The sequence below is a fragment of the Carettochelys insculpta genome, chromosome 2 (genome assembly GCF_033958435.1).
Source record: "Carettochelys insculpta isolate YL-2023 chromosome 2, ASM3395843v1, whole genome shotgun sequence".
Taxonomy (NCBI): Eukaryota; Metazoa; Chordata; order Testudines; family Carettochelyidae; genus Carettochelys; species Carettochelys insculpta.
This window is the reverse complement of record NC_134138.1, coordinates 117,637,477-117,662,463: the sequence shown is the minus strand read 5'-3', so window position 1 is coordinate 117,662,463 and position 24,987 is coordinate 117,637,477. Positions and strand designations below refer to the sequence as shown.

At 44.3% G+C, this 24,987-nt stretch overlaps 1 protein-coding gene across 4 annotated transcripts in view; it reads left to right on the top strand.

Annotated features, from left to right (window-relative positions):
- Positions 1-24,987, top strand: part of CDKAL1 (CDKAL1 threonylcarbamoyladenosine tRNA methylthiotransferase) — a 665,249-nt gene that overhangs the window by 232,186 nt on the left and 408,076 nt on the right. For all 4 annotated transcript variants that reach the window (XM_074985893.1, XM_074985894.1, XM_074985890.1 and 1 more), the window contains one exon: positions 15,277-15,397. In XM_074985893.1, coding sequence (XP_074841994.1) covers positions 15,277-15,397 — 121 coding nt within the window. The remainder of the gene's footprint in view (positions 1-15,276; positions 15,398-24,987) is intronic.

The following is a 24,987-nucleotide window of genomic DNA, read 5'->3' as shown; positions in this document are numbered from 1 at the left end:
TTCCCATTAATTTCAATGGGAAAAAATTTTATGCATTCCTGAGCCCCAGAATTTACACCCATTTATGCTAAAACACCACCAAATCCCATTAAATCTGGTGCAAGAGGGCGGGCAGGGCAGAGCAGGGCACGGGGAGGCAGCCCGGCCTGAGCGCAGCTTAGGTTAAGTGGGGAGGGGGCGCTGCCAGGGGTTGGCTGCGCGGGGAGCTAGGCAGACACAGGGGGCCCCCGGCTGGTAAGGGGCGATACCTCGCTCGTGTGGGGCTGTGTGGTGGAGACTCCCAGCCAGTGGCAGCCAAGGTGGCAGTGGCGGGCAAGCCAGGCGCTAAATGGGAGGGAACGCTGCAGACAGTGAGCAGCGCCTGAGGCACAGCTGCGCAGGGCAGGTGGTGGCGGCCCCCTAGCCACCCAGGACGTGAGCGGCAGCAGCGGGGCCAGGATGGGTTAGAGTACAACAAAGTAGGATTTCTGGGTGAAGAGGAGAAAGTGGGCCAGTCAGCCACTTCTCTAAGGTGCTTGTACACAAATGCAAGAAGCCTGTGAAACAAATAGGAGGAAACAAATAGAGGCCCTGGCACAGTCTAAGAAGTATGAGGTGGTTGGAATAACGGAGACTTGGTGGGATGACTCGCATAACTGGAGCACAGTCATGGAAGGGTATAAACTGTTTAGGAAGAACAGTAAGGGGAGAAAAGGAGGAGGAGTTGCGCTCTACGTGAGGGAGCAGTGTGATTGCTCAGAGCTCCAGTATAAGGAGGGAGAAAAGCCTGTTGAATGCCTTTGGGTTAAGCTTAGAGGTGGAAGTGATAGAGGTGATGTAATAGTTGGTATCTGCTATAAACCACCAGATCAGGTAGATGAGGATTTCTTCAGACAGCTAAGAGAAGCTTCCAAATCACAGGCCCTGGTTCTCTTGGAAGACTTTAATTATCCAAGTATCGGAGGGGTAGCCGTGTTAGTCTGGATCTGTAACAGCAACGAAGGGTCCTGTGGCACCTTATAGACAAACAGAAGTTTTGAGCATGAGCTTTCATGAGCACAGACTCACTTCATCAGATGAGCATCTGAAGAAGTGAGTCTGTGCTCACAAAAGCTCATGCTCAAAACTTTTCTGTTAGTCTATAAGGTGCCACAGGACCCTTCATTGCTGTTTAATTATCCAGACATTTGTTGGGAGACCAATACAGCAGCACACAGACAATCCAGGAAATTTTTGGAGAATGTTAGGGATAAAAGTTCCCGGTACAAGTGCTGAAGGAACCAACCAAGGGCTGTGCACAACTTGACTTGCTGCTCACAAACAGGGAAAAACTAGTAGGAGAAATAGAAGTGTGTGGCAACCTGGGCTGCAGTGATCACAAGATGGTAGATTTCAGGATCCTTACAAAAGGAAGAACGGTGAGCAGTAATATAGAGAACCCTGATTTCAAAAGAGCAGACTTCAACTGCATCAGAGAATTGATGGGCAGGATCCCCTGCAAAATGAAGATGAAGGGGAAAACAGTTCAGGAGAACTGGCAATATTTTAGATAGGTGTTATGGAAGGCACTAGAACAAACCATCCCTCTGCATAGTAAGAAACGCAAATATGGTAGGCAACCAGCTTGGCTTAGCAGGGAAATCCTTAGTCAGCTTAAACTCAAAAAGCATAAGAAGCGGAAGCTTGGACAGGTGACTAAGGAGGAGTTTAAATGTACGTCTGGAAAATGTCGGACAGTAATCAGAACAGTAAAAGCTCAGTTGGAACTGCAGCTGACAAGGGATGTGAAGTATAACGAGAAGCGTTTCTACAGGCATGGTAACAATAAAAGGGTTATCAGGAAAGGTGTGGGGCAGCCACACACAAAAGCCTACTCGGAGAGTGCTAAGCTGTTGACAAAGCAGCTGGACTGCCTCGCTGCTCTCTCAAAAAATAGGCACCAGGAAGCATGGCAGCCCGTTGTTATGGATGCCCTGTCTATTAAGAGAAGGCCCTCCAGAGTGTCCACACAGCTTTTTTTGTCGACAGAATCTGTTGACAGCAGAGTTATGCCTCGTGGCTGAGAGGCATAATGCTGCTGGCAAAAGTGCTGAGTTTTGTCAACACACTGTTGACAAAACTCATTTTGTGTGTGCACATTCCATGAGTTTTATTGACAAAACTGGGATTTTGCTGGAAAAAACTTGCTAGTGTAACTCTAGCCATTGTGTTACTGCTGTAAAATGAACAATGGCTTATACTTTCTTTCACATCTCCTGAAGTTTAGGGAGATAATGAAGTATTGAAAGAAGAATATTAAGTGCAGGAATTTGCACCAAGTGGCATCCAATAATACTGGAAGATTGCCCAGTCCTTACGGTGTGCAACTCTCTAGTAGTCTTTGTCCATTCCTACTCCCTGCGAGACAATTCACAGCTCATCTTTTAATCTAAGTCAACTGCTGTTAGTAATAATTTAGAACAGTCGTTATCTCCCAGGAGATAGATGGTTATCTAACGGTTTCCTACTAGTGATATTGTTGAGTTGCTAATAAAACAAGTTCTTCTCTTTAACAACAGAAGGTGTTAGGGCATATATACTGATGATTTTGCCAAAGCCACTTGTAGTAAATATTCTCAGCAATAAAATAGTCTGATGTTGGAATGGAACATTCAGCTAATGATTTTTTGAGTCCAAAATCATTCCTGTATTCAGTAAAGCAAATAATGCATCTTGTATAGTGATCCTGTATCAGCTAATCTGGTGTCAGAGTGAGTGACTGTTGACATCAAGCTTCTCCAACCTTATCAATGCTGGCAAATTTCCTGGGACCACTGGACCTTTTCTAGATCTTTTGATGTATCAGAACATACACTCTTCACATTCCAACAGGCAGGTTTGAAGAAGCCAGTCGTCTTAACCAAATTGTCAGCATATTTGCCTAAGCAGAAAAAAGGAGGCAGATGCTTGCTCTAGGATTAAAGTCTTCCTCTCTAGATAGGAACTGGACCAAACGCTTGGGGACAACAATGTTTGGGGCACTAACACAGCTGTAGGAGATGCTGGAGGGCACATGTGCTCTTCAGTGCCACATGCTTGTCGTTGTCTTCTCAGCAGTTGTGAGTGAGGGTTTTCTCCCCTGTCCTTTATTCAACCATGAACTAGTTGCAAGGCATCAGTATTGGATGAAGTTACTTGTTTATGGATACCGCTTTTTATATCGGTATCTAGCATGTGCCCCCAACTTTTACTAAATTTAGTTGTTGGGCACACAACCCACAGCAAGTTGTACTAAGTTACTACTTAATTCTACTTTTAGTCTTGTTATATAGTTCAAAAGTACTTGCTACTCTTGTCCAACATGAAAGATCTTGCTGCTTGTGCTCAATTGCACTGCTGGAAGGAAATTGCTCTCTGAGCTGAAACTGACATATCATATTACTGTTCAAAATGAAACTGCTTAATGTTTAATAGATGAGAGTTAGGACTTATTTGTAACAAAATGATCTTTTAACAATAATAAAATGAAGTTTTTCTTCCCTGAGGTTTCAGATCGCTGCACTTAACTGGGATTGTGAAAGGGAACATGACTGACACTCACAGACAGCATGTGTGTCCCCAGCCTTTGGTTGTCAGAGGCTGGAAATGGATGACAGTAGAGGGATCACTTGGGCTATGGCTACACTAGAGTTTTGTAGACAATATGCGGGTTTTGTCAAAAAAAAAAAAAACTCGCAGAGCATCTACACACAGCTTGAGTTTTGTCGACAGAAACTGTCGACAAAAAAGTCATGTACACACTCCGGAGGCCCTTTGTCATCAGACTGGATCAAAAGGTCGATTCTCTTTCATGTATAGGTGAGATCTGTCGACAGAAGTTTTGATGGAACATCTCTTCTGACTGTAACTTCTGTAGACAGGTGCTTCTAGTGTAGATGTAGCCTTGATGATTACCTGTTATGTTCACTCCCTCTGGGGCATCTGGCATTGGCTACTTTCTGAAGACAGCGTAATGGGCTAGACGGACCTTTGGTCTGGCCCAGCATGGCTGTTCTTATGTTTACTCAATTCAACCAAAAATAACTCTAAAAGAGAACTGTAAACTGGAAGTATTTCCAAGCTAGCATAGTTGGATGCTTTCTTACCTCTAACCCATGATGGTGGTAGAGAGGTGATCTCTGCATTTTGTCAGAACCACGAAATCCTTCAGTTTATTCGCAGACACTCACACATTTCTTAGATGGGTAGAGTAGTGGAAAAGAAGTAACTATTTCGTTCTCTTGACTCTTAACATCCAAGTTGCTTTTTGGAGTCGTGATTCCTCTTTGTGATGACAGGAAGCTCTGTTTTGGGAGAATATGGTTTCCTCTGTCTTCCTTCGTATTCCACTATGTACCTCCTGACCATTCAGTTTCTATTTTGTTTTTCTATTTTTGTCTCTACTCCATGTCAGTTTCTCCTGCCTTTCACTATACCAGTATTTCTTAAAATGTGTTCCGCAGAACATTGGTGTTTCGTGAACAACACGAGAACATTTGGAAAAGTACACTGATAGTCTTTATTTTCTGTTATTAAAACAAGAAACAATGTTACTTCTTCGTTGCTATGATACCTGATTCAATTACTTCATTTTGTTTTTCTATATATGTTGCTGTATGGTGTTGCTCGCTCTGTCTCTCTATCTTTTTGGTCTGAAAACAGTTTTTGTGAAGAAAATTTTCATAGGTGTTCTGCATTAAAAATATTATTGTTTGGTGTTCAAACATGGGCTCATAAAGTTTAAGAAAGGCTGCACTATACTTTTTGATCTCTGTTCTCTATTTTCCTCCCTCTAATATTTTTTTCATTTTTTTCGATTTAATTGCTCTATGTCCCACAACTACTCTCTCTCCACTCAACCCACAGAGTTTCACTCATATTCACATCCCATAGACCCCCATACAAATACTTTTTTAAACACATAGGATGGCTTTGTGTTCTTTACCACTTTGCCTCCCTCCTTATCCACACCTTTCTTCAGACATTTTTTGTGGAGATTTCTTCCTATGTCTTCAGCTCCATTCCCTCTTTGTGCCTCTTGGCCAGCATTTCTATTAGCGAAAAGGAAGGTTTACACTTAGTAGATGGGGTGGCAGTGGAAGACAGTGTATGTATGTGCAAGAATATGTTAGATTAGAGGGTAATCTTGGCTCTATGAAGATGCAGGAACCAATAAAGCAGGTAGGTAAGGAGTAGTTGTGCAAAATATGAAAGAACCCTGTTGGGGAGGAAATAAAACCCTCTTCAAAGGAAATGGTGATTAAATTTTAAGAATAGGTGGTGGAAGTAGCACAGGAAAGAGCTAGTGACAGAGCAAAATGTAAACAATATGAGGTCACGTTTTCAAGATTTTTGGCTTCCTGCATTTTTGAAGACTTTTCAAAGCTAGTCTTCTGTTTTTCAGTTGTTGCAAACAGCTGAACTTTGGTCTATTTTTATAGGTAGTATCCTGAAAATATTATTGTGTCCAACCAGAGCTACACTCGTGGGACCAAGTCTGGGTGATAAATCCGCAACAAATAGTGTGTGGGGATCGAGGGGAAAAAACAAATGGTGGATTATCTGCTTCATCTTCCAATGAGATTTTATTTCCAATACATTCTCTTTAGTTGCTCAGATTACTAACAGAATGAAGCTATTTTGTGTGTGATTTTGAAACCCAGTAGGATTGTTAATATTTATTCTTCTTCGAGTGGTCCCCGTGGGTGCTCCACAGTAGGTGTCGGGCTCGCCTGGCGCCGCAGATCAGAATTCTTCTAGCAGTTTCTACTAGATCGCGCATGCGCTGATGCGTGCCGCTCCCTTGCGCGCCCTCGGTCATGTGCGCGATCTGGTCCCCGCCAGTTCCTTCTCAACCGCCAACGGCTGTAGACAGAATCCGCTCCGGCTCTAAAGTCTGAGATAGATAAGATAGTTGTTTTTCCTTGTTAGCTCGTTGTTTTTTTCCTATTATTAAAAAAAAAAAAGATGAAGAAGAAGCAAAAAAAAAAAAAGCATACAAAATAGTAGAGAGAAGAGGAATGGAGGGAAGAGGAGCGGACAAGGAAGGCTGTTTAAGCCGTCCGCTACCTTGAAGGCCGTGAATGTTATTTGGGTTGTAGAATGCACTGATTAGCAGCTAAGTACCCTATTAACAGTAAAGACTCACCACCATGGCTTCCTCGGGGTTTAAGAAGTGTGAGTCATGCCGCGAGGCTATGCTGGCCTCTGATGGGCATAGTGAGTGCATTCGTTGCCTGGGGGAGTCCCATGTTACCCAGAAGTGTTCGCACTGCACTAAGCTTACAGTCAGGCCCAGGAAGGACGGAGAAATGAGGCTCAAAATGATCTTGTTTGATAAGGCCCTCCAGCCTGAGCCGCTGGAGAAGCCTCATGCAGAAGGGCCCTCTGGGTCACATAAAAGGAAGGCAGCGTCTTTGACCCCCTCTGTGCAAAAGAAGAAGAAACTCTTCCCGGCTCGATCCTTGCCGGTAGTTCCAGTGTGCAGGACGAGTGGAACGCAGAGCCCTCAGCCGCAGGCTGATGAAAGTGGCAGTGCGGTCGCGCACGTGGCCGGGGCCAGGCCTCCGACTATGCAGCAGTCAGCATGGAGGTCACCGCAGGCGCCAACGTGGCAAGCGCCGGAATTGGCAGCACTGCCTCACGCGGCACCGGCTATCGCAGCGCCGAGGGCTCAGGGGCACCCAGCACGGGGCCCATCAGCGCTGGAGGAAGCTACCCGCGTGGCACCGCTTATGATGGTGCCGAGATCCCCGGATCGGGAGGGAGTGGTGCCCACCCTGCAGGGGCGGGGAAAAGCTAGAGCCAAAACCCAAAACCTCAGTCTATCTCCAGACAGGGCTGTGATGCCCTTATCACCCAGCACCTCCCCCGAGATACACACGCCGCGTCACCAGGCGGCAACTCCATCGGCCTATTCCAGACCTCCCTCTCCATTCCTCCAACCACCTTCACCTTGGCTCAGGCCACCTTCACCCTTTTTGGGCATGGATCACTATGAGTACTATCACAAACCAGCTTCACCATTATTGATGTCGTCATGGAGATCCCGCTCTCCCAGACATCATGGATACACTCTCCGATCGTGGTCCAGGTCTCCATCACCGGGCCCTTGTCCATGTTGTTATGGCCGGCCTCATCATACTGAACACCGACATCGGAGGTCTAGATCCAGGGGCAGATCCCCTCCCACTCCTCGCCAATACTCCTGTGTACACTCTCATCCTGGGAGAGGAACACAGCTGTCCCAGGGGGAATTAGGTCCAGAGTCCCGAGACTTTCCTTTACAGCCCACGAGGGAGCAAGCATACCAGCGAACTCGGGAGCCAGAGGACTTGGGGGAGGTTTATCCCAGCGGTTCCTCCTCATTCTCCCCAGATGAGGCAATTGTCCCTGGGGATGTCTCCCCTCCGGATGACCTTAAACAATTCCAGGAGCTGTTCAAAAGAGTAGCTTTCACTCAGGACATTCAAATAGCAGAGGTGCAGGAGAAGCACCATAAACTCCTGAAAAATTTGAGACCCCCGGCTTCATCTAAAATCGCTATCCCACTGGACGAAGCCATTATGGAGTCAGCCACTAACATATGACAGACTGTGGCCTCTATTCCGCCTATAAACAAAAGGGCAGATAAGAAATACTTCGTCCCAGCCAAGGGCATGGAATTCCTGTTTAGCCACCCACAGCCCAATTCTTTGGTGGTCGAATCATCCCAGCAGAGGTTGAAGACGTCTCAGTACAAATCAGGGGGGTCAGATAAAGATGCTAAGAAGCTAGAGCTGTTTGGCAGGAAGGTCTACTCCTCCTCTACCCTATTATTGAGACTGGCAAACTACGTGGCACATTTATCAAACCATAACTTTGACAATTACTCTAGACTCACCTCTCTCATGGATTCCCTTCCGGAGGACAAGAAGCCAGTGTTAAAGGCGATCATCCAGGAGGGCTACGCGGCCTCGTGAATGGGAGTTCAGATTGCCCTGGACGTGGCGAACATAGCGGCACACTCAACAGCCGCAGCAGTGGTAATGCGTAGGGAATCCTGGCTCCAGACGTCTAGTATCCCCAGAGATCTACAGGCGAAGATCGTGGATCTTCCCTTTGACAAGCAAAAGCTGTTTGCAGAATCAACTGACTCGGTCCTCCTCTCTAGCAAAGATTCGAGGGCCACACTTAAGACCTTGGGTATCTACACTCCTCCATACAAGAAAAAGAAATTCTATCCTCAGCAAAGGCGCTACGCTTACCAACCACAGTGCGCACAATATCAGCGAGGCTATGACCAAGGGCACCATCAACAGCAGCAGCAGTACAGGGCCCCCAGGCGACGTTCTCAACAAAGCCGTACACCCTCGGGGCAAGCCCAGAGGCAGCAAGTTTGATGGGTATGTCGAGGACTGCACTACCATTGCTCAGTGCCACTCTCACCTCGTGTTCCATCATCGCCTCAAACCGTTCCATTCCCAATGGCAAAAGATCACAACAGACAAATGGGTGCTGGAAATTATAGCCATGGGTTACACAATCCCCTTCCAGTCACTCCCACCCACGAAACCTCCCACCCGGCCTCTTCTCAGGGACCCTTCTCATGAGGCGAGGCTGAAGCAGGACATAGATCACCTCATGTTCATAGGGGCAGTGGAAAGAGCGCCGGAACAATTCCGAGGGAAAGGTTTTTACTCACGCTACTTCCTAACATAGAAGAAAACAGGAGGCTGGAGGCCGATTTTGGACCTACGGGGCCTCAACCGATACTTGCGCAGCGCTTCCGGATGATTACAGTTGCCTCCATACTTATGGCACTGGATGATGAAGACTGGTTTGCAGCCCTCGACTTACAGGACGCTTACTTTCATATAACAATCCACCCGGCACACAGATGCTTCCTCCCTTTCACGGTCGGCGGGGAACATTTCCAATACAGGGTTCTTCCGTTCAGCCTATCCTCGGCACCCAGAGTGTTTACCAAAACCCTGGCAGTGGTATCAGCTTAGGTGCACAGGCAGGGCGTGTTTATCTTTCCATATCTGGACGACTGCCTACTGAAAGGGGTCTCAAAGGCAGAGGTCCTACGCATGATACGCGTCACCACGAACACGTTTACTTCGCTGGGCCTAGGTATCAACCTTGCAAAGTCAAAAACCGAACCCACGCAAGATATAGAGTTCATAGGGGCGCGCATAAACTCTATCGCATCAAGAGTATACCTGCCCAATGCCCACTTCTGCACCATCAAATCCTTGGTGCAAGTCATGATGTACAGCCCCGCAGTGCCAGTCCTAACGTGCCTGCAACTGTTGGGGCACGTGGCGGCCGCCACATTTGTGGTACAGAATGCCAAGTTACACATGCGAAGCCGCAGCATTGGCTGGCGAGTGTTTACAAACCGGCATCCCATACCGTCCACAGGGTAGTATTGCCCACGATGGAGGTACGGAAGTCGCTAGCATGGTGGGCAGATCCCAAGAACCTGCTAGTGGGAGTGCCCTTCCACCAACCACAAATTTCAATTTTTCTTACAACTGACGCCTCCCCCATAGGATGGGGAGCGCACAGTGGCAGCAAGGTGACGCAAGGGCTATGGTCCCCCGCGGAACAGACACTGCACATAAATATACTGGAGCTCAGAGCAGTGTTCAATGCATGCAGACATTTTCGGAAATACCTGCACGGCAGAGCAGTCGGGATCAATGGCGACAATACCACCACCGTGTTCTACATCAATCGACAAGGAGGGGCATGGTCCCATGCGCTATGTGCGGAAGCAGTCCGATTGTGGAATTGGTGCATTGCCAACAATATAATGTTGAAAGTCATATTTGCTGGGTGCCCACAACGTGAAGGCAGATCAACTGAGCAGGCGCTTTGCACTCACGCACGAGTGGCAGATCTGCTCCGACCTGCTACGATGCATATTTCGTACCTGGGGGTTTCCCCAAGTCGATTTGTTTGCCACCCAGCGCAACAAGAATTGCCCTCAGTACTGCTCCAGAGCAGGAATAGGGCAGGGGTCCCTGGGGGATGCCTTCATGATCTCATGGAAGGGCCCTCTACTCTACGCGTTTTCCCCCACAACACTTATCCACAAGGTTCTGCAGAAAGCCAGAAGGGAGAGAGCTCGCATGATACTCATAGTTCCAACATGGGACCGACAACAATGGTTTCCCTTGCTTCTGCACATGTCGGATCGTCCACCACTCCCCCTACCGGTAGCGCCGGACTTACTCACGCAGGCTCAGGGGTCCATAGTGCACCTGCACCCCCAGGGACTCCGCCTACAAGCATGGTTAATCCATGGCTCAGCGCCTTAGAGAGCACGTGTACGGAGAGAGTAAGACAAGTCTTAGAGTGTAGCCGAAGGACCCCCACCAGGAGGACTTACGAACAGAAATGGACACGCTTTGCTGCCTGGTGCTCTGCCAAACAGTTAGCTCCTCTTGACGTTCCTATAACTGTAATTCTAGAATACCTGCTGGACCTCAAACGAGATGGGATCTCTCTGTCCTCGCTAAAGGTCCACCTCGCAGCTATATCAGCTTTTTGGCACAAAGAGGAAGGGCCCACTGTATTCGCCCATCCTATCGTCACAAGGTTCTTGAAGGGGCTGGTAAACCTGTACCCTCCTCAAAAACCGCTACCACCATCATGGAGTTTGGACTTGGTACTCCACACGCTATCGGGACCACCCCTCGAACCATTAGCCATGGTACCCCTCCGACTACTTACCATGAAAATGACCTTCCTTCTTGCGATTACATCAGCCCGCAGGGTGAGTGAGCTTGCAGCAGTGATGGCAACGCCGCCCTGCACAGTATTCTCAAAGGAGGTGGTGATCTTATGGTTACACCCAGACTTCGTTCCGAAAGTTTCCTCAGAGTTCCACATTAACGAACCAATAGTATTATCCTTGTTTTACCCGAAGCCTCACAGCTCCAGCAAGGAGGCGCGCCTGCATCTCCTAGATGTGAGGAGGGCGTTGGCCTTTTACATAGACAGAACTAAGTCCTTCCAGAAAATGGACAGGCTTCTGGTGTCTCTCGCTCCCAGGTCGAAAGGGGAAGGCCTCTCTTCCCAGAGAATTTCAAAGCATATTGTGTCCTGTATAAAACTGTGCTACAAGCTTTGAAAGACCCCTTTGCTAGCCCCGCCTAGGGCTCAGTCCACCAGAGCAGTGGCGGCATCAACGGCCTTCTTCAAGGGAATCGCGTTGAAAGACATTTGTAGAGCGGCGACTTGGTCATCCTACGACACCTTCACCAAGCATTACGTCCTGCATCGGGTGTTCGATCAGGATACCCGTCTGTCGACAGCAGTCCTCTTGGGGGCAAGCTGCACATGAATCGAGTACCCACCTCCTTACTTGGGGTTACTGCTGGGTAGTCACCTACTGTGGAGCACCCATGGGGACCACTCGAAGAAGAAAGAGAAGTTACGCACTTGTAGTAATGATGGTTCTTCGAGATGTGTCCCCGTGGGTGCTCCATTACCCGCCCATCCTCCCTGCTTTGGATCTCTGTCCAGTGTTTTTCAGGAGCATCCGAGGCAGTTGGTCAAGGAACTGGCGGGGACCAGATCGCGCACATGACCGAGGGCGCTCAAGGGAGCGGTGCGCATCGGCGCATCCGCGATCCAGTGGAAACTGCTATACGAATTCTGATCTGCGGTGCCAGGCGAGCCTGACACCTACTGTGGATCACCCACGGGGACACATCTTGAAGAACCATTGTTACTACAAGTGAGTAAGTTCTCTTTTTGTTTGGTAGAGCCAATATTCAGTCACTGAATTTGGATGTACATGACCCGTCAATCAAGTCCCTCCACACAAAACCATCTTAACATCTGAAACTAGCAAAAAATAGTCAGTGCAGCTTGAACCCCTTGGCAGCATCTAGACTTACTTTGAAGGCTGACAGCTGATACACAATTTTTGGTACGCCAATTGCGTACCAAAAATCAACTTTGCAGACATCGACTTCTGTGCATGTCTTCGTGGCAGAAGGTCGATGGGAGTGCTCCTCACATCGACCTTCCTTACTACCATGAAGCTCAGGAGGAGTTCTGTGGTCGATGTTGAGCCTGGAACTCACCATTTCACACTTGGGCACCCTGGAAGATTGACCCAAAGCAATCAGTCTTCCCCAGTAAGTGTAGATGTAGTCTGTGAATATAATTCTTACAACTTAAAGGGCTAGGTCATTTTTTTGTCTCAGTCAGTGAGTCCCAACCCTGAGAAGGCTTAAAATAGGCTGAAGGGCATTGAACATTTTGTTATAATCTAAAGCAGGGGTTCTCAAACTGTAGGCTGTGACCCCAAAATGGATTGCAACCCCATTTTAGTGTGGTTGGCAAGGCTGGTATTGGCCTTGGGAACCAGCAACTCTGAAGCTGAAGCCCCATCACCAAGGCTACGGTTTCTTGCCTTGTGTCTTTGGGTTTCAACTTGCGCCTCCTCCCACCTGGAGTAGCAGGGCTTAGTCAGGCTTGGTCTTCTGTTCTTCCTGTCTGGGTCATGTGGTAGTTTTTGTTATCAGGAGGTGCAGTGAATTTTGAGATGTGCACATCTAAAGGAAAAATGTCCTTCCCAACAAACCCTTCCCTTTCAAATTCAAGTATTGTCTGTCAGTCTCTTGAAATGAATTCTCACAATCAATTATATGATTTACCATTTGTCTTGGCACATTTATTTTACTCTTAAAATATAAAGAGGTGGAATGTGAAAATGTTAACCTTGAGTGAAGTGTTATCAATCTGAAAAGGATCAGAAACCGTGGTTTAGTTCACCAGTAAACAGATTTGTTTTCCTTTTTTGTTCATTCTAACATTGGGTGCTTTTGTGTCTATTCTAAGTGGAATTAATTGTATTTACTGATTTCTGTGTAAATGTGAGTTATGACTGAAACCTACATTTGTGAAGCTTGATTTTCAGTTGTCTAACACGATCCCATTAACACTTGGTATACTTAAGTGGCTGGATTTTGTTAGTTTTAAACCATAAGCTGCATTGATTATGCAGTAATTGTTTAGTTGCCCTGAAGCGTCAGTCAAATCTTTAGTTAAATTTCTTTCAAATGTTACATAAATAATTTATTTTTGTCAACTTACTTGCTATGTGCAAACAGAAACATCTTGTCCTTATCGTGAATGTGAAGGAGGTTACTACAGATATAGGTTCAGGACTTCCATGCAGATCACGGAACAAACCTATTTCCAAATAACACAGGGTGATTTTTAAAACATGACCCTGGTGTGAAATTTGTCATCTGATTCAAGGCTGTGAATGACAAACAAACTTCTGAAGATTTTTTGTGTGACAGCTAGAAGGGAAGAGCATTGCTCATTGTACTTGAGTTTATTAACTCATATTTTGTTTAAAATGATTTGTGCAGAAGCAGATGACAATGATTTTGTTTTGTTTTAGGAAAACATTTACAAAATGACACATGGCTTCCATGCTTGGAGTCAGAAAGGTAGACAAACTTCCTCAGAGGAAGTGCCTTGGAAGGAAACCTGATCATAGTTTTTTCCCTTTCATTAATATTATGCTGTGCAAGGTGTTCATGAATATGATTTTGTTCTATTTCCTACATCATGCCTGACATTAATTTGTAACTAATATCAGTCACTTAATTTAGAAGACTGTTGCATATCTTTCCCTTTTGGAAGATTAAATATTTACTTTTAAGCTTTATGACGAAAACAAACAAAAATATGACAGGAGGGAAAGATCTTTACAACTTTGGCTTAAATTGAACTCCTGATTTCTCAACATTCAGACATTGTTTTGATTACACTGTATGATCTGCACTATTTACAGTCTTTACTCTACTAGGTATTTGTGGTTTGGGCAGAGCATTTACTGTTGACTTCTGCATGGAAGAAAATGACCCATTGCAAATAACCTGCTGTCAGTAAACTCTCTATCCTTTTGTTCACATTAACTTTTTCCTTCAAATATTTATTATATGTACAGTTTTAATTTTTGCACAGATACAGTATGCATAAAATAAAAGTGTTATACTATTCACAGTTTCCTTTTTTCATATCATTGCTATACTTGCATTATTATTTAAAAATGCATTTTGTAAGGGTGATGATTCCTTAAAGAACCATTGCATTGGAAAATAACTAGTTGTATTATTAGATGGAGATTTTGCTGTTTGCATGGAATAGCATAGATAAATAATCTAGCAAATATTATTAGCCAAGGCTGTACAGTGTAATACCAAATTCATTGCAGGATATAATGCGATTTCTGTCATGCTAGTACAAAAATAGTACGCTTTTTGTGGGCATCATTGAAATTTCAATATAAGTTCTTGTATTAACTATTACATTATCATTCTAATCTTGCTCAAGTCTTCATTACAGAGATTTGGAATGAAAAGTTTTACTTTTGTTAAGAATCAGAAAGGGATGGTATGCTAAATACAGCTACTTGGCTTTCAGTTTCTTTTGCCACATTATAGGAAGAATTCGCAGGATGAATGCCACATTATGCTTAAATTGCTTTATGTCTGATGAAAGCCTTTAGGGAAGAGATACCCGATAGATGAATTATTTAATTTTCTAAGTGGAGCTTTTGGTATAGTAGGAATGAGTAATCTGGCTTGGACCTTGTTTTTTATCTGAGTTGAACTAGAAATCCATTTCACAAAAGCAATTTGGACTTAATTCTGTTCCTACTTCATTTTTTATTTAATGCTTTCTTTTTTTCTTGTAGATAGTTTATATTTTTAAATTGTTTATTTAAAAATATGCATGGCAAGTATCATATATAATAAAAAGAAGAGTTTCCCAGCTTTCCCATGTCCTCTGAGGATGATGATTCTAATTCTTGTAGTGTGTTTTATTTTTTGTTTTTTACTAGTCACCTTTTTCCACCTTCATGAGATGTCCGGCCAGGCCTTTTTCTATCTCCAGCAGATCTCCAGCAATGATTTTTCCTTGCTCAACACCCCTGTCTCACTCTAGGCTTTTGGAGATGAAGCCCTTGAGTCTTCTGTTTGTTACTCAGGGCATACATCCAACCTCGTGGTATTACACATTTGGCTCATTTTCATTGAATAGGCTGAGAAAAGTAAATCAGATTTCTAATTTCATTTATCTTAACTGTTAGTGTCCTCCTATACATTGCTGTCTTGGTGGGTAAATGATTACTTTTTCTTTTCATTTTTCATTTTGTTAAAAATGCATACCCTTGATGTTTGTAGAACAGTAAATTAAAGTAATGTGATGGGATTCTTATTTAATGTGTACTGTATTTCTGTGTTTCATTTGAAGGTCACTCTGTGAGACTTCTGGGTCAGAAAAAAGATAATGGAAAGCGGCTGGGGGGAGCTCGACTGGATTTGCCAAAGATTAGGAAGAACCCACTGATAGAAATCATTTCCATCAATACAGGGTAAGTATCTTCTAGACTTATTTATAAAATATTTAGCACTGCCTGGGGAATTCAATTTCATTTTTCTCCAGGCCTGACATGCCGTCCTTTCAGTCATGTAGTGAGGAGGAGGAGAGGGAAAAGCTTTGCAAACCGTAAATGATTTTAAATGGTATCCCTTTCTTCTTCTTCCCCAGCCACACACACAAGAGAGAGAAAAATCTTCATTTGTTGTGTACATTCCAAAAACTTTTCTATCAGAAAGACCTGTGTGTTCTCATTTTCTATAACTTCTATTTATTATACCACTTGGAGATATCTTATGCCATTCTGCCCTGAGTAAGTATATTTGAGAGGGGACATTGACCAACCTGGCACCAGCTGGGAATCAAGCCACCTTGTTGTTTGAGCTCCCAGCCCGTGTGGGGTCATTTAAGTGTGCCGTGAAATTTCATTAGTTTAATCCCAGGCCCTCCGGCTGTGCAATTGATGAAATTTCTGTGGCATGCTCAGTTCTCATTTCAATTGCAGCACCCCATTTGAAAACTGCTGTTTCATATGATTAACTGAAAGTGCATGCTATAAAGCTACAATGGAGGCCTAATTTTAAACTAACAGGAGTAACTTATTACAAATAAAATGAAATCTAAGGAAAAGACTTAGGGACCACATTTCTTTTCTATGGTTCACATTTGAACAGGGGCACTCCCCTTCCCCCACAGGTACCATGCAGTCAAGATCTATCCCCCGCCCAACCACATGTGGCTAGCCTTTGACCCAATAAAAGCACATGCCTGTGGCGCAGTGCAGACCATGCTGCCAGACAGCACCATGTCCTGGCTTGCACGCCGCGAAGGCACCAAAGGTGGGAAAGATTTTCAGGGACTGGCTGTTGCTGGGGGGAAGTCTCCCGTTCCCCTGCTCTCCCGCGGCAGAGATTTCGGGGGATTGCTGTCACTGAGGGGAGGTCTCCCTCCTGCAGCAAAGATTTTTGGGGGCTGCCACAGAGTCATTCTGGGACGTGGTTATGAGAGTCTCCTGCCTGGCATGGTGGTTGGCTGACCAGGTAAAAGTCGTACCTCAAAGCATTCTTTCAATGGGGGGAAAAGCAGCTGAGCAGCCAGTTTACATAGTTCAATCACCTTCTGAAGTCAGCCTATTTGGTTTTCTTTCATCTGGGATTGCCCACTTTTATTTCTTTCCTTCTGAAAAAATGGCCATTTGCTTTCCCTGGGAGGGGAGTGAGGGCAAGGCGATGTGGGAGGATGACATCACATACCCACAACCACTGGTGAGGCATTTTTTTCCCCATACTACATCATCAGAAAACCCAAGAATGCTATGGGGCTGCGGGAACTGTGGAATAGGTTCCCATAATGCACTGCTGCAACAGTTGATGTTTGGAGATTAAGTGTGGCAGCACTAACATGACTGTGGGGAAGTAAGGATTGAATTTATACTGTAGTATAGATATAAGTGCCCACCGTGGGCCTTAATGCTACCTAGGGTCTCCATTTCAACAGTTTTTGTGTCATGTCTCTGTGAATATATACCTGTTAAGTGCAGCAAACATACTTTACAACCATGAAATACTACTCACTGATCTCAGACTATGTCTAGAAAGGAGAGTATGAGTCAAGGACCAGATTTCAGCTGAAATATTTGATATCAGTATTTGTCACAATGCTTAGTAGTAATATAGCAGTCCATTTGCACCACCTGTTAAGGTTGTAGAACCAGTGCTCCATTTTTCCCCCGGATTTGGTGGTGATGGGGGACTTCAGCTATCCAGATATATGTTGGGAAACTAATACAGCAGGGCACAGACGATCCAATAAGTTCTTGGATTGCATTGGAGATAATTTTTTATTCCAAAAGATTGAAAAAGCTACTGGGGGGAAGCTGTTCTAGATTTGATTTTAACAAATAGGGAGGAATTGGTAGAGAACTTGTATGATCTCAAAATAAAAAAGAAATCTTATAAAAAATGGGAACAAGGACAAATTACAAAGGGTGAATATAGGCAGACAACACAAGAATGCAGGAGCAAGATTAGAAAGGCTAAGGCACAAACTGAGCTCAAACTAGCTACAGGCATAAAGGGAAACAAGAAGGCTTTTTATAAATATATTAGAAACAAGAGGAAGACCAGGGACAGGGTAGGGCCATTGCTCAGAGAGGAGGGAGAAACAGTAACAGGGAACTGGGAAATGGCAGAGATACTTAATGACTTCTTTGTTTCGGTCTTCACTGAGAAGTCTGATGAAGAAATGCCCAACATAGTGAATGCTAATGGGAAAGGGGTAGGCTTAGAAGTTGAAATAAAAACAGAACAAGTTAAAAATCACTTAGGAAAATTAGATGTCTGCAAGTCACCAGAGCCTGATGAAATGCATCCTAGAATACTCAAGGAACTGATAGAGGAGATATCTGAGCCTTTATCTATCATCTTTGGAAAATCGTGGGAGACAGGAGAGATTCCAGAAGACTGGAAAAGGGCAAATATAGTGCCCATCTATAAAAAGAGGAATAAGAATAACCCAGGAAACTACAGGCCAGTCAGCTTAACTTCAGTGCCAGGAAAGATAATGGAGCAGGTTCTTAAAGAAATCATCTGCAAGCACTTGGAATGTGGTAAGGTGACAGGGAACAGCCAGCATAGATTTGTAAAGACAAATCATGTCAAACTAATCTGATAGCTTTCTTTGATAGGATAACGAGCCTTGTGGATAGGGGAGAAGTGGTAGATGTGGTATACCTAGACTTCAGTAAAGCATTTGATACGGTCTCACATGATATTCTTATAAAAAAACTAGGCAAATACAATTTAGATGAGGCTACTATAAGGTGCGTGCATAACTGGCTGGATAACCGTACTCAGAGAGTAATTCTTATTGGTTCTCAATCCTGCTGGAAAAGTATAACAAGTGGGGTTCCGCAGGTGTCCATGTTATGACCGGTTTTGTTCAATATCTTCATCAACGATTTAGATATTGGCACAGAAAGTATGCTTATTAAGTTTGCAGGTGATACCAAGCTGGGAGGGGTTGCAACTGCTTTGGAGGATAGGGTCATAATTCAAAATGATCTGGATAAATTGAAGAAATAGTCTGAGGTAAACAGGATGAAATTTAATAAAGACAAATGCAAAGTGCTCCACTTGGGAAGGAACAATCAGTTTCACACATGCAGAATGGGGAGAGACTGTCTAGGAATGACTGCAGCAGAAAGGGATCTGGGGGTTAAAGTGGACCACAAGCTAAATATGAGTCAACAGTGTGATGCTGTTGCAAAAAAATGATTCTGGGATGCATTAATAGGTGTGTTGTGAACAAGACACGAGAAGTCATTCTTCAGCTCTGCTCTGTGCTGGTTTGGCCTCAGCTGCAGTATTGCCAGTGCTGGGCACTGCAGTTCAAGAAAGATGTGGAGAAATTAGAGAGGGTCCAGAAAAGAGCGACAAGAATGATTAAAGGCCTAGAGAATGTGACCTGTGAAGAAAGGCTGAAAGAATTGGGCCTGTTTAGTTTGGAAAAGAGAAGATTGAGGGGTGACATGATAACGATTTTCAGGTATCTAAAAGGGTGTCATAAGTAGGAGGGAGAAAACTTGTTCTTTTTGGCCTCTGAGCATAGAACAAGAGGCAGTGGACTTAAACTGCAGCGAAGGATGTTTAGGTAGGACATTAGGAAAAAGTTCCTAACTGTCAGGGTGGTCAAACAGTGGAATAAATTGCCAAGGGAGGTTGTGAAATCTCCATCTCTGGAGATATTTCAGAACAGGTTAGATAGACGTCTATCAGGGATGGTTTAGACAGTACTTGGTCCTGCCATTGGGGCAGGGGGCTGGATTCGATGGCCTCTTGAGGTCCCTTCCAGTCCTAGTATTCTATGATTCTATGATTTTTAACATAGCCCTTTTTAACATACTTCTGATTTTTAATGGTGACCTACCGAAGATAGAATGGATTGCCATTTATAGTAGTAGGCTATTTTTTTAGGATAATTGCCAATCTTACAAAAAGTGTTAGCTTAATCTTAAACTAAACCTGATGTTGGCTATTTTAATTCTGAGTAGTTTGTCCACATGAGTTTAAACATGGGTTTAATGCAGTTTGATTACTCTAGTTTAAACTTGCACCTTCAGTTTATTTGGATTAATTTTCCTGCAAATCGCCATGTAGAAGAACTCAAGTCTAAATAAAAAGTGAGATTATTTTACACGTTCTGGGACAATATGCACAGTCAAGTAATTCATTGCAAGTAAAAAATCAAACACAGAGTGACATTTTTGAAGGCAAAAACAAATAAATCAGTTGTATATGGGCCCATGGAATTTTCCAAGGTTATTTTATTACTTGAGTGATGGTTAGAAGATGCTGTATTGCACAGTCATTAACCTCTGTCTTTCATGATTTAGATTTCTGCTTCTCTTGCCCCCCCCCCTTTTTTTTTGTCTTAGTACTGGTGTACTTTTGATGACCCTTGATATTTGCTATCATTTTCAAGAGTGAAAAGTAGTTCCATAATGACTACAGACAGCAGGTTTCTCAGAATGTAAACATCATGTAATCAATGAAGTATAGAACATAGTCTTTCACTCTGATGTTTTAACAGTGTTCATTTTATCTCTCTTGTTTTAGGAAGCTCATTGAGAGGTTGATTTCATGAGTACCTTATTTGATCTAACTTCCTTATTCAGTAGTGGATTGGAAAAAGGGCTGAAATTCAACTTTTGCTTCAGTAAACTTCACTGAATATTTAATTTGTGTCAGCTACATGGTAAAGGGAAGAAATGTTGCAACTGTTACATTTTTTTTCCTGAATATTTGTGAGCCTATATACTGGAGGAGTTTTGATCATATTATTATGTTTTATTATTGTTTAGAAATGGGGTCCAGATTAACTTTTTTGCCTTCTGTACTCCAAGCAGGAAAGAATATGTTGTTCATGTATGTATTTTTTCCTGTATCAAGGATGACAGGCCTCCAGTATGCATCCCATTGCTTAAAAACAAACAAATATCCAGCCTACTTCTCATATGAAAAAAAACTATCCAGCTTCAAAAAGAGGGCTTCAGACCTTGTAAAAGTAGAATTGTGGATGATTCAACTACCATTCTTAAGCAGTCTGGACCTTGAGTGCATGTGATGTTTACTTGCTGCAAAGCATTCGTCTTAGTTCTGGACCTGGGATACTCAACAAAGTCTTACTTCTTTCTGTGCTACCTACTCCTACTCTTATCACTTACCAGAAATTTGTCACCCAGGGAGGCCCTAGAGTTAGCTGTTCATACTCTTGTGTAGAACAGGACTGGTATGAAAACTCAGATTTCTGACTGATTTCCATGTACTTCTACACCTATCTCATTTAGTAGTTTGTTTTTATCTAGGTCTCAGGCATATATAGCATGTGATTACTATATTACAGCCCTTCATTTTGCATTTTAAATGATCTTTGGGAAAAGGGCTTTTGAGTTGTTTCACTATGTGCATGGTCCCCTGATCTGATTTCTCTGCCTATCAATTTGACACAATTTCAGAAACCCATTGTATAGCCCAGCTTCATTTCCATCTAGGGAAAGGTCCTATTACCCTTTCCGTGGTTAAATGTATATTGCTGCCTGTTTTCTCACCTCCTTGGCCAATGAGACTTTTAATGGAGAGCATCAAAGTTCTGATCCTCCCCCTTCTGATGCAGTGTTCCTGCTTCTTCTTCAAGTGATTTTTTATGTGCATTCCAATGTAGGGGTGTGTGCATGTGCCCAGTTGCTGGAAAGTTTTTCCCCTAGGTGGTAGCCATTATGTTGGTGTGGTGCCCCTTGGAGTAGCACAATATAGGCACTGCCTGATCTGCCCCCCGCTCAGTTCCTTCTTGCTATGGTGTTGGTTGCTGGAACTCCCCTTCACTACTGCGAGCAATCTTCTCAGTTAGCTGGTAGCACTTAAATATCTGTAAAAATTTTCTAATTAGGTGTTAATGTTTAAATAGTTAATTGTTCTGTTGTTATTTGTGAGAGTAGTTTGTGGGGCCTGAGTAGAGAGTTCGCTCCCCTTCCTCAAGGCCTTGGCAGCTGGGCATGCCGAGGTCACCAGGCTACAAAGTCTGCATTGACTGTGGGAAGTGCATGCTGAAGAATGACCCGCACTCAGCCTGCTTGAAGTGTTTGGGTGAGAGTCACCTCAACCTGTAAGCCCTTCAGACCCAGGCCCTTGAAGGACAAGGCTCAGTGCCTCAAAGTCTTGTTGATGGCGGCAGCTCTCCAGCCTGAGGAATCCCCATCTGCCTGAGCTGAGCACATCTTCATCAGTATGGAGTGCACTGTCACTGAGGTCAGCCACAGCATTGATGAGGGAGCAGGGAGCCCAGTGCCAAGGTGAAGGGCTGGCACCTCAGCCTCCCCAGAGACATAAGTCTCAGTCCCTGGTGCCTCAAAAAGAAAAGGCATGACAGGTGCCGTATGTGGGCACCATCAGTCTACTTGGCACTGACTCCCTCAGTGCCGTTACCGTTGTCGGCTCTGGTGGTTTCAGTGCCTTTCCTGTCGGTGCCACCACCATGATACCGACCATGCTGGCACCTGTGGGGCCTGAAGGGTTCCAGGTGATGTCGGCGTTGGTGGCTCCTGACACCATCCTCTGTGGGCTCAGCGTCACACAGACAGGCATCAGGGCTGTTCCCCTCACATTAGGGAGCAGGCACAGGGGGTCTGTCAGGAGCCATGGATGTGGGCTGCCCATTTCAGGCAGGTGCCTCCTCATATTCTTCCGTGGATGAAGTAGTCATGGGTTCTTCTGCCTCTCCAGTCTTGGAGGATGGCCAGGCCCTCCAGCAGCTACTTTGCTCAGCGGCCCAGGGCTTGGGGGTGCAAGCAGAGGATATCAAGGATGAGGCCAGCCCAATGACAGATTTTTTCCCTCATTTGGTCCCACTAGAATAGTGCTGCCTCTCATTAAGACCATGGCCCAGACAACCAAGACAGCGTGGCAGACCCTGACATTGGCCTAGCCCACGGCGAGGAAGAATGAAAGGAGCTACTTCGTCCCCTCTACAGGGTACAATCACTTTTTCCCCCACCCCGTGCCCGACTCCCTGCGTGTGGATGCAGCCAATTCTAGGGAGAGACAGGAGTTTAGGGGCCTTTGCCCAAAAATATAGAGGCGAAACAGTTACGCTTGTACAGTAGAAAAGTTTATTTGAGTGGAGGGCTACAGCTGCACATAGCTAATCAGCGAGCCCTTGTGAGTAGACACTCATATGATACAGCTTCCTCCCTCTCCAGATTCAGAGCTGATTTCCCTCCCCCCACCACTCAGTTGCCAAACCTGAGTTTACAGCTGTTGCAGAAGAGAACAAACTGATCTCATGTGCAGCTTTGCAGGCTACCTTGGACACTGCCATCATGGCTTCAGGGTGGCCATGAGAAGGGGTGCATGGCTCCAATTCTTTGGTCTCCCCTATGAAATGCAGCAGACTATTCAGGACTTGCCCTTTGAAGGGCTGACTGTTTTCAGAAAAAAACTGGTGAGGCTACATAACCATAAAGACTTCAGAGCCACCCTGAGGTCACTGGGCTTCCATACCCAAGTGACACAGCATAGGTGTTTCAATCCACACCTTGCCCCTAGGCAGTTCCCTCAGCAGCCTAGGGATCAAAATAGGCAGAGAGGTTGGAGTAGCAGAAAGTGCTCCTATCAGCCTGGCCAAAGCCAAGGGCAGCAGAAGCCCTTTCTGGGGCCTAAGCCCAACTTTTGAAGGTGTGGTCAAGGGTGTCACCGCTTCCCATTATGAATCCAGCAGGTCTTGTGTTTTCATTCTGCGTATCCCCCTGTTCTACCTTACCCAGTGCCATATACAATTGGACCAGTTGGTCCTTCGCATGGTGAAAAGGGCGTATGCTCTCCAGTTCAGTTCTTATCTCCCTTTACAGCCCTCTTTCCCATCCTTTTTTCTGACTTAACTGTTATTTTCCTAGTGATAAATATTGTTGGTTTTATTGACTGCTGTTGCACACAGAATTCCTATTTTCAGAGAACTATCCACAATGACTTCAAGATGTTTCTTGAGTGGTAATGGCTAATTTAGACCCCAATATTTTACACATACAGTTAGGATTATATTTTCCAATATGAATTATTTTGCATTTGTCACCCAGTTTTATGAGCTCCATTTGCAGGTTCCCAGTCTGCTTTGGACTTAACTATCTGAAAGCTCTGAGGGGATGTGTGTATAGAAAAAGATTATCCTACTGCATGATTTTATTCCTTAATAAAAAATAAAAGTTAATTCTTGGCTGTCCTTTTATAATCTATGTGGATTTATTTCACTCCCTTTAATCATTCCCAGAACTGAAGAAGAGCTCTGTGTACCTCCAAAGCTTGTTTCTTTGCCAACAGAAGTAGGTCCAATAAAAGATACCCCCTAGTCCCCTTGTATCTCTAATATCCTGGGGCCATCACAGGTCAAACATCTGATGTAGATGTCCAATGGACAGGAGCTACAGTAGGCTTTCTGTAGCAGACAGTACTCAAGAAAAGGTGGTGACTTAGTGCCAGAAATCAGGGGGTATATAAATTAAGGTAATGAAATTCTGACCCCCTTCACACCAACACAGAATTACTGTTTGTGGATCTTATGACGCAATATTAATGCTTTGAAATTATTTGAAGCGATTAAATTGCATTACTCTTGCACGATAACTATTGTGATTTTGGTAATGATTTATGTTCCTGTTAGGATAGTCTTAACTCCTTTGCCAGCATCCTTCACAGAGAGATAGCAAGGTCCCAAATAGCACGTTAAGATGTTCTGGGTTTTTTGGTCTGATTAAGTATGCCACTGATTATGAATCCGATGTTATTACAGTGGTGTCACATTGTTGTATATGAGTGCTTAAGGAAAAAAATGTGATTACTTCAGAACTAATAGATATCACAGGAATGGCATGCAAACTCAGAATGAACACAATTATACACTGTTTGGCTTCCCTGTCTTTTGCTATGGGTTCAAGTCTTCCCTTTGTACTTTGCTTTCCTTACATAAAGGTATTTTACCAGTATATATGGCTACATAAATGTAAGGAGAAATAGATGGAAAATATATCCATATAGCCAGATGATGATAGATAACACAAAAAATCTAACTTCAAGAAAGTTTTAGAGCAACTCAGAATCTCTTAAATATGTCTTTCTTTGAATATTTCTTCCTCTGAGGTTTGTGCCCCTGACTGTCTGGCCCGGTTTCTCTTTTGGCTTTATTCCCTACAGCTGGGGAAGAATGTTGTATGCAGGCTGCTTGTTAAGTTGTGCTTATCGTATTTGAAAGTTCTGTGTCAGAAAGAGCTGCTGTTGCTCTTTAATATAGCTAATGAGCAGCCCAGATTGGTTGCTGGTGTGACTGCCTGGAAGTTTGGCCACTGGTCTTTTCAGAATATAAAAGTATCTGGATTCTTTTTTATTGTGGCTTTCTATAAGAGTCCAGGTTACGGTTGAGGACAGAAGGGCGGTGGCTACACTAGCCCCCGCCTTTCGGAAGGTGCATGCTACTGTGAGCAAAATCTTTTGAGTCTTTAAACACTGACTCCCGATAGGATTGCCAGCTCTGACTGAAGCT